Source organism: Sminthopsis crassicaudata, chromosome 3, assembly GCF_048593235.1.
Source record: "Sminthopsis crassicaudata isolate SCR6 chromosome 3, ASM4859323v1, whole genome shotgun sequence".
NCBI classification, from domain to species: Eukaryota; Metazoa; Chordata; class Mammalia; order Dasyuromorphia; family Dasyuridae; genus Sminthopsis; species Sminthopsis crassicaudata.
Window position 1 is genome coordinate 434,049,823 of NC_133619.1, and position 13,852 is coordinate 434,063,674.

Genomic DNA, 13,852 nt, shown 5'->3' on the forward strand with positions numbered 1-13,852 from the left:
GGTTTAGAAGGAATGAGGCAGAGAGGATGAAATAATAGGAAGTTATAGTCAGACAAATGTAAGGTTTTTTATCATGGAAGTAGAACCTTTATGAGTAATACTGAGATCCAGGATATAGAATATTCCTATGATTGGCTGGAGTGGAGAAGTAAACCATGGGATCTGAGGAGATTGAGACTAATATATTTAAGGGATTACCAATATAATTATGGAGTTTTTTACTTTATTGTTCAAGCATATCCTACTTTTTCTGATCCCCATTTGGGGTTTTCTTAGCAAAGTTACTGGAGTCTGCCATTTTCTTCTCTAGCTCATTTTACAGATGAGGGAACTGAGGCAAACAGAGGTAAGTAATTTGCTTGTGGTCACATAACTAACAAGTGTCTGAAATAAGATTTGAATTCAGAAAGATGACTCTTCCTTTCTTCAAACCCAACAAAATTGGAGAAAAGAGGAAAACAACGAAACACTGTTAATTATATTATGTTCAAGTATGGTCTGAACAGAAAGAATCTCTCAGATTGAGCAAAGTAAGACTTTTTTTAAGTTTATGGATACAATCCAAAGATGGGTGGCATGGTACAGAGAAATCAGAGTGGTATACTGGGAGGACAGAGTGTTAATAAAACTGATCAAATAATAAATTACTTATGTTCAAAGCAGTGAAGCTTAGCAAGTTCAGTAGGAGCTACCAGAGTATTTAGAGAAAGTTAAAATAGTATCAGTAATGAAATCATTGAGTAAACACAGGTTTTCTTTATTCTATCTAGAGGCAGAAAAGTTTACATTAGTTTCTTCAAATTAGTAATATCTAGTCTCTCCACAATCCTTTTCATTTATGTAGAAGTTTCTAGAGAGCTGAAAATTCTAAAGAGCCTGATTCCAAAGATGGAAATTCAGAAATTCTGTGAAGAAAGAAGACCATCTAAAAATACAAAATAAGATATTTATAACAATTACAACTGATAAATTAAGAACTACCCATGAAGTAGACAAATTTCAATTTTATTAATTTCAAACAAAGCATCTTCTTAGGGCTTTAAACTATCCCATTCTACTCTATTCCACCTCATACTGAAAATGAAAATCTGCTCTATTTTCGTGGCACTAAAATCTATGTCCTCCCTTTAAAATGGTATCCACTTCCTATTGACTTGAATTTAGAAGTAATTTCCATATTTGTAAATAATTTTGTCCCAAGCAATTACATGCTATAAAACTCAAAAGAAATTTAACTTATAAATCTCATAAAAACAAGTGAAAGTCATTTATTTTTCATCTTAGATAAAGGAATAAGATGTGTGTGTATGAATATGAAGATCAGTTTAATCTGTGAAGTATTCTGTCTCTAAAACTTGGATCATAACTATAAAATATTAGATGAAGCATGTATGAAATACCCATGTATAATAAAGTGTGTTTGTGATTTTTTCCTCTTCCCTCCCCCATTGCAGGCTATTTTTGATCGAAACCGAAAAGATGAACTGCCTCGGTTACAACTGGAATGGATTGATAGCATCTGCATGCCTCTGTATCAGGTAATTTTTACTTGTGAGTGAGTGAGACCCCAGTCTCACTTAGGAAAGAAAAAGCAGAATAAGCCTTGAAAGCTTAGATATTAAAACCTTTCAGGGTGTTTTGGTAGTGCTTTAAACTTGATTTGCTGTCTTTTCTCAGAATACTGAACATCCAATAGGAGAAGGAGCATGTTAGCCATATGTATATATAGCCTTGGGCAGTAAACTCTCTGAAAGCCTCAATTGCCTCTTCTGCAAAATAGGTTTTTAGAGAAAAGGGTTATATAAAGTAATGGATTTGTGTTCTGTGATTTTATGAATTCCTGAAACAAATTCTGGACTGGATTTGGAGTCAGGAAGACCTGAATTCAAATCTCTACCTCTGAAGAAATACATATTAAACACAACGATGGTTCAAATATGGCATCTCTTCACTTCGTTGATTTTCAGAGGGCAGACTACTTTTTGTTGTTATTACTGTCTGGTTATTTGTTTTCACTTGTGTGCCTCTCCATGACCCCATTTGGGGCTTCCTTGACAAAAATAGTGGAGTGGTTTACCATTATTATTATCCATGTTTCTTTGAGCAAGTCATTCAAACTCTATGAGCTTCAGCTTCCTATAAAATAGGGGTAATAGCATATAAGCACCTAGTGTGTCTCATAAAGTTATTTTGAGACTCTAATGAGATACTTGTAAAGTGCTTTGCAAAGCACTTGGTGCTTTCATAAACACTATTTAATATTATTGTTCTTATAATTATTATCAATGTAACCAAGCTACATATGACAACTGCATTTTTAACATGGTATGTTTAAAAACAGAAGTTTGAATCAAAGACATCCCCCTAGGTGAAGTAAAGATACTAGCGAACTCTTCCACTCAAGTACCACTTTGGAAATCTAGTTTAGTTGGGAGAAAAGAAGATTCTTTTATATTAGCAGTGACAGTTCAGTGTATATTGACTGTTTGCTTTTATTTCTATTTATTTGTTTGGGAAAGGAAAACCCGGTCTGTTCTTTACCCCCTACTTAGTATGAATCAGATTGGGTCTCATTTTCACTTCAGTTTGAAAAGCCCATATAAAGAGAACAAAATCTATTTAGTTTCTCACTCTATGTAACTTCTATTAAAAAAAAAAAAAAAACCCACTGTTTTTTTTAAGGACTTTGCCGCCATTATGCCCAAGTCTTATCTACCATTTCATTTTTAGTACTTCTGAGATATGCTTAGCTTTTTCACATTAACCTGGAAAAAGAGCTGTCATGAAGATGAAAATTTCATTTCTCTAATGGCTATAAATAATAATGCATATTCCATTCTTTGAGTTTTAAATTATCCATTGAATCAGTAATAAAATGAAATCTGAAGTGCAAAGTTGAAAGGGAATTTAAAATAGATATTAGTCTAAATATAAAGAGAGGAGAGTATCTTTATTCCTTTTAAAAATTGAAGCATTGGACAGAAGAAGTTTTGGAATTAAAATAATCAGTCACTAGTAATATCTGCTTTTATTTCTGATATTTTAGTTATTAAAAAATATTTCTGACACTATGACTCCAAAACATGTAGCCATTTGGTCAGTATCAGAGCATTTGTATTTAATTGTGTTTACTTATTCAACTTCAGCTACTTCCTTGACAAAGGTCAATAATAATGAGAAGAAGCATGAAGATGATGATCTGGCTCAGTCAAACCTATCTGTGACATATTCAAGTTCTATCTATGACATATTGTGGCTTAGATCCTGGGAAAGTCCTTAGTTTCTCAAAGTTCTAGGCAACTCTCAGACAGTATCAGTTGTAGACCGGCTATCCATAAGGGTTGGTAAAAGGAGTTTCTTTGCTTAGAAGTTTTATATCTCAATGACATCACACATCTAAGTCCCTAGAAAGGAGCCAGTCCAATGAGATGTTCTTTAAGAGCTGCCTTTTTCTTATTCTGAGTGCTCAGATTCAGATGCAAGTAAGTCACATAACATCCTCAAGATAGAGACGACCCAATTCACGTCAGCAAACTACTACTGTCTATTATGTGTCAGATGTTGGAGCTATAAAGACAAAAATGATATGATTCCTTGTCCTGAAGAAACTTCTATTCAGTTAAGACGGGGGTTCATGAGAACCAATGTAAACATGCCCTTCTACACATAATAATTGCATGTTGATTGATTGATTGATATACTTAGAAGCCTGACTATTTGATCTATCTCCCTAGTTGGATTTGGGAAGCTGTTAAGAATATTAGCTTGGCACCCAGACTTGCTAAACAGGAATCAGTACATTATTTTTCCTTAAATTCTAATAAATGGTCTTTAGGTATTTGTCAATGTCAAATCAATTGATCTTTTCAATGGAGTGACACAGATCTTTTGGCTCATTTTTTACTTTTAAATATTTTGAGAGCTTCAGGTAAAAAATATTTTTGTTGTTATTCAGTTATTTTAAAGGTATCTGACTCTTCATAGCCCTATTTGGAGTTTGCTGGGCAAAGGTACTGGAGTGATTTGTCATTTCCTTCTCCAGCTCATTTTACAGATGAGGAAACTGAGTCAAACAGGGTTAAGTGACTTGGCCAGGATCATACTATCAGTAAGTATCTGAGACCAGATTTGAATTCAGGAAGATGAAATTCTATCTAAAATTCTTGAACCTAAGTCTCAAATAACCAGGTTCTTGGACATACAAATGCAATTCTGCTACTATTCTGCATATATATGTTTTAATTTCCACATGAGGCAGTTATGATTTTTGTTTTATTTTTGGACAAATTAAAATGCAAAAGGTTAAAAATATAAGAGGTACAAAATAAAAGAAATCAAATGTCCACCTGGTTGATTTGGCACCAGGTTCATGGCCTCAGTCTTCAATCAATAGGTCTTCCACAAATCACATTTTCACTGAAATTTTCCTTCCTTCTATTTAAAACACTAAGCCCAAGTGTGGAATTTTGTTGATGATGTTGTTTAATGCACAATATGTAATGCTTGTTAGGAAGGTTCTGATTTTTTTTAATCTATCAATATATCTTAACGTAGGATGAAAATTTTAACCTTCCCATGATTGCTTCTCATTGATTTTGATACCTATCCAGATACATAGTCACTGATCTAATTTGGGATCAACAAAAACAAATAGACTATGATGAAGGGACCTGAGTGAGCTGAGCTAGTAATAGCTAGACTCTCTCAGCTCTATTAGCAATTTAGGATTATCTTATGGTCAATGTCATATCATCCCATGCAAATCTTGTTAACATCCTTCTATAAACCTTACATGGGGAAGTCTATCCAACCTGCTGGGGGCCTTCTATGGAATATATGGATTGTTTACTGATTATTCCTCCCTCTTACCACATGACTAGCCCTTTTACCCCATTAGTTATACATTTCTCTGATAGCATTCTTTACATTGTATATCTTATGCATTTGTTCATTTGTAATATGTTATTGCTTGATATGACTTACCATTCACCTGTCCATTGCCTTGTGAATAGCCATAGTTTTTAATTCTTCAAAGACTGCTGTTCTACAGTTTGCAGAATTTTCTAAATTCAATATTTTTTCAATTAAAAGAATGTAGTTATCAAAAGATGGTTTAGGGGCAGCTAGGTGGCACAGTGGATAGAGCACCAGCCCTGAAGTCAGGAGGACCTGAGTTCAAATTTGACCTCGGACACTTAACACTTCCTAGCTGTGTGACCCTGGGCAAGACATTTAGCCCTGTTTGCCTCAGTTCTTCAACTGTGAAATAAGCTAAAGAAGGAAATGACAAAACACCCCGTCTCCAAGGAAAGCCCCAGTGGAGTCATGAAGGGTCAGGCACAATTGAAAAATAACTAAAATTCCATGACTCCAGGCCTGGTGCTCTACCCATTGAACCAGCTAGGCTGTCTAGCCCCCATTCCTATAACACAATTTCAATCTCTTAACAGCAGTCTTCCATTAACCTGTAATTCTAACAGAGAATCAAATCAAAATAAATTAGTTTTATAAGAGATTACTTGAAGGAATGAGCCATCTGGTAATCTTGGTAGCTGACTTAGAAGTTTCTTGGGAAAAAGTATCTAAAACAAAATTTTTTAAAAAGACTTATAGGTATATTTGATTGAGTTCATAATAACAATAGAGCTCCATAGAGCCTAATCCCCCTCAACAACCTAGGGGGCACATAAAAAATTCAGCCTCCTTAAACTCCTACACTAAGGAGGCATACACGTATGTAGCATTTGCTATATGAAAATAGCTGAGCTTTTCCCATATTATTCTTTCAAAGTATTTTTCTAGAGAAAGAAAAGGGTCATATCATGTAAGAATCATGATTTATCTGTGAGAGTATTTTAATCCAAATGAGTACAAGAAGCCTAAGTGGGCAAGGAAACATCCTAGCATGTTCCCCAGGAGAAGACGGCTGAAACTCTGGTTAGTTAGCTCAATCCTAGCAGGATATCTCTGAGGAATAGACTCACATATGATTCCCTTGCTTTCTGCTGTCTTTACATCCTGCTGTGTATCCATTAGCCTGCTGCTCAGCATCTTTAACAAAAAAAACCAAAAAAACAAAAAACAAAAAAAGAAAGAAAAAGCACCATCAAACCTTGAAGTCATTGCAATAGCAGCCTTAGGGATAAACAGAAAACCTGATGTCACAGTATCACACTGAGCTCCTCTTTGGATTATCAAACTTTGCTGTTATTGTTGTTGTATTTCCCTTCCCAACTTAAACCTCAGTGTACTTAGGGCTTCAGTGATGCACAGAGGCATTGGAAATCTATTTTACAAAAGTTTGAAAAATCTAGTTCAAAATATGGAAACTCATTTCAACTGTATCCAAAAATATTTTAATTTCTGAAAAGCTTTTCCTTATAGAGGATGTTTAAGGATGTCTCTAGGCAGAGGCTGGCCAGCACAAAGCTCCTTCTATATTGAGAAGAAAAAAGCTCGGAGATTTTGTCTCATTAAAAATGCCATGGGATCCTTACAGCAGACTGGCCTCTCAATTCTAAGGATAGAATAACCTTTGATTTTCTTTCAACTTTCAGCTAGAAAAATAATTTATACATGTATGCATCATCATTATAAATGGTAATAAACACTTATAGAGAAGAGTGTAGAAGGATAAAAAGCAATAATGAGTATGTGTAAAAAGCAAAAACAAAAAGCCTTGGATTTGAAAACTATCAAGTGCAAGGAGGAGACCAGTTGCCATTACAGAAGGATTTCCCAGGATAACACAGAAAAGGTCCTTTATCATCAACAATAAAAGCAAAATGCTCCTCGAATGGTTTGTTTCTCCAGTATAGATTTTTAAATCAAATAAATAAGTGAACTGCAGAATGACTTTCTATGACAGGAATTTAAAATTCACTCTCTCCCCCATAAAGAGCTTCATAATGGAAAAGCTACAGAATTTACAAAAGAGAATAGACGATTTATTTCCAGTCAAATTTGTTTAAGTTTGAAAGAAAAATTAAATTTATCAGTAGGGAATTTTTATCTATCCTTATATCTCTGCATATATTCTTATATGTAGATATACTTTTAGAATGAATATTGTTCTATCGTTTCTGATTTCTTCATAATTTATTAGTTCTTTTTTTTTGGGGGGGGGCAGGATTTATAATTTCCCAAGTGTAAATAGAGAATCCCCAGTATGGAATTTTCACTACTAATGCAGATGATAATCCCCTTTTCTACAATTTATAGTTTCAGGGAATTGCCTGGAACACTGAGGAGAGATTAAATTACTTGGCCAGGGTCACATAGCTAGAATATGACAGTAGAGGGATTCAATCCAGGTATCCCAGAGACTAAGCTGAGTTCTAGAGCTACCTTTTTGTCTTTACAAATTGGCTTCATGTTCTTTATATTATATATTACTTACATTAAATTTCTTCATATTCCTTTATATTATATTACATGTCTATCCATCTTTATTGCATTATGGCATTTCATTGTATTGCCATATTAGTTTGTTCAAATATTTTTCAATTATTGAACACTTAGATGGTTAGAAATTTTGTACAATGACAAATAATAATTATTATTAAATTTAATTTCCCATGTTTATGAATTTATGCACATGCATATATGTTATTTATATATCAAAGATGAGCATCTCATACTATATAAAAGCTCTCTCTGAAATACATATCAAAGAATAATAAGTTATTATAACCTTATGCATAATTATAACCCTATGCATAATTTTATGTAGTCAACAGCATTTGGCAGGGGAGGGCAGGATAGGTTGCCCAGTGCATATACCTGGTCTATAGACAGGAAGGCTCATATTCCTGAATTCAAATCTCCCTCAGATACTTACTAGCTGTATGAAGGGGCAAGTTACTGAGCCCTAGTTGCCGAGTTTTCCTCATTTGTAAAATGAGCTGGACAAGTACTTTAGTATCTTTACTAAGAAAACCCCAAATAGGGTCACAGAAAGTCAAACATGCTGTAAGTTATTGAACAAAAAGTACAGGTTTTTTTTTACAAGTAATTTAATAAGATAGAACTAGCCATTATTTCTACCATGTTGAATAAATTGATGTCTGTGCTTTTCAATGCTAGAAATTTTCTAGGTGAAGCTTTTCCCCACATTGATGTGAAATTACCATAGGTGTCATATACAGATATCAGTTGTCAAAGAATTAGAGTGTAATAAAATAAAATAAAACTATTCCATGAACATTATTATTTTTTAAAATCAGAAGACATCTCATGCTTTTAATGGAGACTAAAGTTATCATGATTAGCATAACTATTTCAATACTACAGATATAAAAAAGATAGAAGTGAATAAGAATCCTTTTTTACAAAATTCCAGTTAATAGGCATTCAATATCATGACCATATTTATAGAACTGATCAATGTCCTTTATTTGGATAAATTTCTGAATTCCTGAAAAAAGAAGGGGGCTTAATTCTAATTTACTAGGGGGTCACTTTTCTTATCCTTAAAATGAAGGGATAAGACTAGATAACTTCTAGCTTCCTTCTTAGTTCTGGATCTATGACCTTATGACCTTATTAATAGTCTTTATTTATTTAATGAAACAATTCACTTCATTGTATTGTTTACTGAGTTGTAGTCAAAGATTACCATAGGCTAACCTTGGGTTGGAATCTCTACTTCAATAGTTATCTTTGTGAGGCTCGGTTCTATGTCTATAAAAATGGGAATCATATTCATGCAGTCTTCCTTATGGGACTATTGTGAAGAATTTCTGTCTAAACCACAAAACATCACATAATTATGAGGTATTGTGATTGTTTTTGAAATAAAAAAGCAATGTGTTTTGCTACTTCAAATAATTTAGCCTTTTCCTTAAACAACAACCTGTTTGCTGTTTTATGATACTTAAATCTAGTCCATAGGTACAAATGTAATCACATCTCATCAGATGTGACAACAAAAATTCCAATTTTTATGATTAGAATCATCATAATATATTTTACTCCCTAAAAAGGCTTTATAGAAGGGTAGGGCTCTTAGATAAGATTTAGGACATTTCATCCTTCTTTACTTCCACTGAATCATAACCCCAAGTCTTGGTCTTGCTTTTTCTTTGTCTCACTGGTGCCTATTTATTATTTAATAAATGTTTATTGATTGACTAAACCATTGTCTTTTCTTAAGTCCATTTGTAAATGTTCTAATTTTATTATTTTAGTGTATTTTTAAAAATGGTTTTCCTCTTTCTACTTTATTTTCCTCTTCAGATTGCAATGATTTTAACCTTAAGCTTCATTTTGAACAAAAATTTTTTCAAGGTCTCCTAAGACTTTATTTGGTTGAACAACTATCCAAAATTTCTTTAATTTTCATTTGGAGATTCAAAATTTATTGAGCTCCTGAGAAACAAGAGGTGGCATAATTATATAAAGCATTCCTATTATATTATTGTAAAGTATCTTCCATAATACAGTGATACATGTTCCCTAAGAAAATTCAAAATGAGCCTATCAGAAATCTTGACTAGCGCTATATTATTGTACTGTATTTTATTATTGTCATGTGCTTAAATGTATTAAGTCATTATTGCTGTATAAGTGACTTGCCTATACTCACAGTGATACATCCATCATTATGGCTTACTACATCAGATCTCGTTTAACCCTGTGTCAGGGTTAAACCTATTGTATCTAAGGATTTTGCCAAATCGCAATTATAGTAAGTATAATGATAGTAAAGGTTCCTTCAGTTTGATTCTCTAAAAGGAGAACAAAGGATTATTTTTTTAACAAAGATCTGGCTATTCTTGTATGTAGGAGAAAAGAGGAATGACCAAAATACTCTTTGATTCCTATTTGTTACAACTGTCTGCTTTGGGGAACAAATAGCATTTTGATCCAAGAGCATAATTCTGGGCTTTTCTTTTTTCTCATATATCTTATATATTTTTCTGATATGAGATTACCCTAATCTAATGGCCCATTCTTTTCTGCCTTTGTGCAGTGGTCTACAGCTAACTATATGAACATCCTTACAGAATCAAGAAATGCAAGTACAAAATTTCAACCAGTTGAAGTGTTCATCCTTTGTTCTCAAAAAACGACATCAGGAAGGTGATGTCTTGACTTGCAGGTGAATTGGATTTAAGTAAGGTAGATCTTTGCAAAGTTATCCGGCTTACTCTCTCCTCCAGTCATCTGAGTCCAGTGGGAAGACATAGGTCAAGCAACTCACAGAAGAAAAGAAAACTGATTGAAAGGATTAGGACCCATTAGGGTAGTCCCATTCCAAAAGGACATTTAAAAAATGAGAACCAAAAAATGCCTAGAATAATGATCTTGGATGAGTATACTTAATATTTATTCCTAACAAAACAGAATAAAGGAGTTTTTTTCCATCAAACCCTGAGAGTAAGTAGGTCTAACATTTTTATCAGTGACTTGAATAAATGCATAGAAATCTGTGCATATCAGATTTGCAGGTGACAGAAAGCTGGGAGGAATAACTAATATACAGGCTGATAAGATCAAGAATGAAAAGGATTTTGACAGTTTACAACATTCCTTTCTATTAGACGAAATAGTTTTGGGATAAATGTAAAATCTTATCTTTGGGTTTAAAAATTAAACCATTCAAGTAAAATAGGCTAGGCTTGGGGTCGGTGAAGGATGGTTAAGAAAGATACAGTTAGTTACATACCAACCTGTCTGAATAAAGCACAGGGGCTGTAATGGACCATAAGCTTAAAATGAAGGAGTCAACAGTCAACAAATCTATAAAGCATGAATAATAATGTAAGGTATTTGAGGACCTTTGATGTTATATCTCTGGGGCTTACTGAAATAAATGGCGTAAAAAGTATTTAACATATATTTGTTGAATTAAATTTTGCATTCATTCAGGCTCTTTAAAAAAGATGTGTATGTGTGTATTCAGTTATTTTTCAATCTTGCTCAATTCATCATGACCCCTTTGGAGATTTTCTTGGCAAAGAAACTGGAATAGTTTGCCATTTCTTTCTCTAGCTCATTTGACAGATAAGGAAACAGTTAAGTGACTTACCTAGGCTCACATAGCTAGTAAGTGTCTGAGGCCAGATTTGAATGCAGAGAATGAGACTCTCTGACTCCAGGCCACTGTACCAACTAAGTGCCCAATAATTTTATGAAAATAATGAGAAATTTATGAGAGTAATAAATTTATAAAAATAATGCTCACAAAATGTTTATATATTTAAAAAGGGAAGAAACATTATGGTTTCATTATAGTATCAATAAGCTTTAAGCTCGCATCTGCAGTGATCAGTGTTCTATGCAAGACTGAATCCCACTTGGTGCTATACTCTAAACACTTAAATGAGCTCATTAATGACTTTCAGGGAGAGAACAGGCTGACTGTGGAGTCACTACATTATAGATTTCTTTTTTAATGGAAATGTGTATTTGGCAAAATATTCATCCTTGTATTTCATTTTTTATTTTATCTTTTCTAATTGCCAGTTTTGCCTAAAAGTACAGTCACAGGGAAATAAATCTATTTCCAAGGGCAATCAACTCCCAAAATTCTTTCATATCTTATTTTTATAACATTTACAGTCAAACTCTTCTTCTGCATTTGTGTTCAATGAACTTCATCTTGTAGGATCTGAATCCCAGACGATGTTGGAAAGAGCAGGATACAGGTGAACTTTCAGGTCCTCAGAATAATTCATGGCACTGATGCTCGGGGAAAAAAATCAACTTTAACTTAGAAACTAGAAAGGTTTGAAGATGACTAATATAAAAATGGAGTCTGAAAGATTCATCTTCCTGAATTCAAATCTGACCTCAGACACTTACCAGTTTCCTCATCTGTAAAATCAATTAGAGATGGAAATGGCAAATCATTCCAGTATGTTTGCCAAAAAAATCTCAAATAGGGTTGTGAAAAGCTGGATACCAGTGAAACAAGTGAACAAGATGAAGATAGCTAAGGATCATCTTGTAAAAAGAAATACCAAATTCCATGTTAGTTTCAATGTCAGTTTTCTGACAGTAAAGTAACACTTTAAAATATTTCCATCTGAGGACACCTTCTTCTTGTTGTTTAATTGTTGAGTTGTGTCTATGGACCGTAGTATACCAGGCCCTTTTATTCTCCAGTATCCAGGTTCGTATTCATTTTTTCCATGCCACTATCTATCCATCTCATCCTCTGCTGTACTCTTTTCCTTTTGTTTTCAATATTTTCCAACATCATGATCTTTTCTAATGAATGTTGTCTTCTCATTATATGGCTAAAGTATTTAAGCTTTGGTATTCAGAGGACAACACCTAGATATACCAAATAAGATATTTGCATGGGGGTTATATATTGTTTGTCTGCAGAAATGTTGGAGTCTGTTCTCAGATAACTTCACAGTTAAAATTTTTATGCCTACATTGCCATTTCTTGATCTTTATCCATTGAATCCTCTCTCATTAATGCAGATCCTCTAGCTGATTATCTGGGAGCCCCCCTGAGGCATAAAAAAAAGGGAGAAGAAAGATAATGAGGGCTGAGCATCCCTTTCCTGGGCCACACATGAGTTTTGTCACCTGGAGAATGTGTTATTTTTTTGTATGTTTTTTTAATGGCTTTGAGGGAGCCATCTTCACCTGGGCTGCCTTTCCAATAATCTGTAGCTAGTTAGTTCATTAGTATTGTGATAATGAGCCCAAAGTCATGGGTTCACTTCCCATGTGGGCCTGTTAACTTTTCTTTGTTCCTTAGCCACAAACTCTATACCATCTTAATTAATCCAGCCAGAGATTCATTGTTTCTTTTTTTTTTTTTCAATTAATAGTTTTTATTTACCAAATATATGTATGGGTAATTTTACAACATTGACAATTGCCAAACCTTTTGTTCTAATTTTCCCCTCCTTCCCCCGCCCCCACAGATAGCAGGTTGACCAATACATGTTCAAATATGTTAAAGTATAAATTAAATACAATATATGTATACATGTCCAAACAGTTGTTTTGCTGTCCAAAAAGAATCGGACTTTGAAATAGTGTACAATTAGCCTATGAAGGAAATCCAAAATGCAGGCGGACAAAGATAGAGGGGTTGGGAATTCTATGTAGAGGTTCATAGTCATCTCCCAGAGTTCTTTCGCTGGGTGTAGCTGAGTGTTCAGTTCATTGCTGCTCTATTGGAACTGATTTGGTTCATCTCTTTGTTGAAAACGGCCACATCCATCAGGAGATTCATTGTTTTTAAGAAGAACTAGATAAGAAAGAAGAATCGGTGGAATTTCAAAATCACTGGGTTTTTTTAAAATGTCAAAAGCATCATCTTCATGCATAAAGACCAGCATATTATAATTTTTACCTATGTCAATTTTAAAGGAGCTCTTCTATGTACATAAGAAAGAAGGTGAAGTAAAAGATGATATTGCTAAGTCCTGATCAATTCTCATTTATGGATGTGAAAAAGATAAACTATGGGATTCCTTGTTCCTTCACCAGCAAATAATAGCAAAGGGCTGAAATGGGGTCAGAGATATTCTTTCTGAGTTGGCAAAAATGGTTACATACTTAATACAGGATGTATTAAAATGGTGTCCTGTCTCTCTTGGTTTTCAGAAAAATTTTATAGCTTACTATAGTAAAAGACAGTGTCATAGAATATAAATAGGCCTGCACTGACAGATTTGGACGCAAACCTCTCCTCTGACACCTTTTAGCTATGTGACCATACTCAAGACCCTTGACCTTTCTGATCCTTACTTCCTAACTTGTAAAATGGGTATCATAAAGCCTGCCATATCTGCCTCCTCAAGGTTGTTGTGAGAATCATTTGAAATAATGTATACAAAGAGCTTTGCCTACTTTAGAGTAATATACGTTAGCTATTTTT

The 13,852-nt window shown here is 33.8% G+C and overlaps 1 protein-coding gene across 1 annotated transcript in view; it reads left to right on the top strand.

Annotated features, from left to right (window-relative positions):
* Positions 1 to 13,852, top strand: part of PDE11A (phosphodiesterase 11A) — a 474,543-nt gene that overhangs the window by 426,456 nt on the left and 34,235 nt on the right. Inside the window, exon 19 of the mRNA XM_074303019.1 lies at positions 1,455 to 1,538. Coding sequence (XP_074159120.1) covers positions 1,455 to 1,538 — 84 coding nt within the window. The remainder of the gene's footprint in view (positions 1 to 1,454; positions 1,539 to 13,852) is intronic.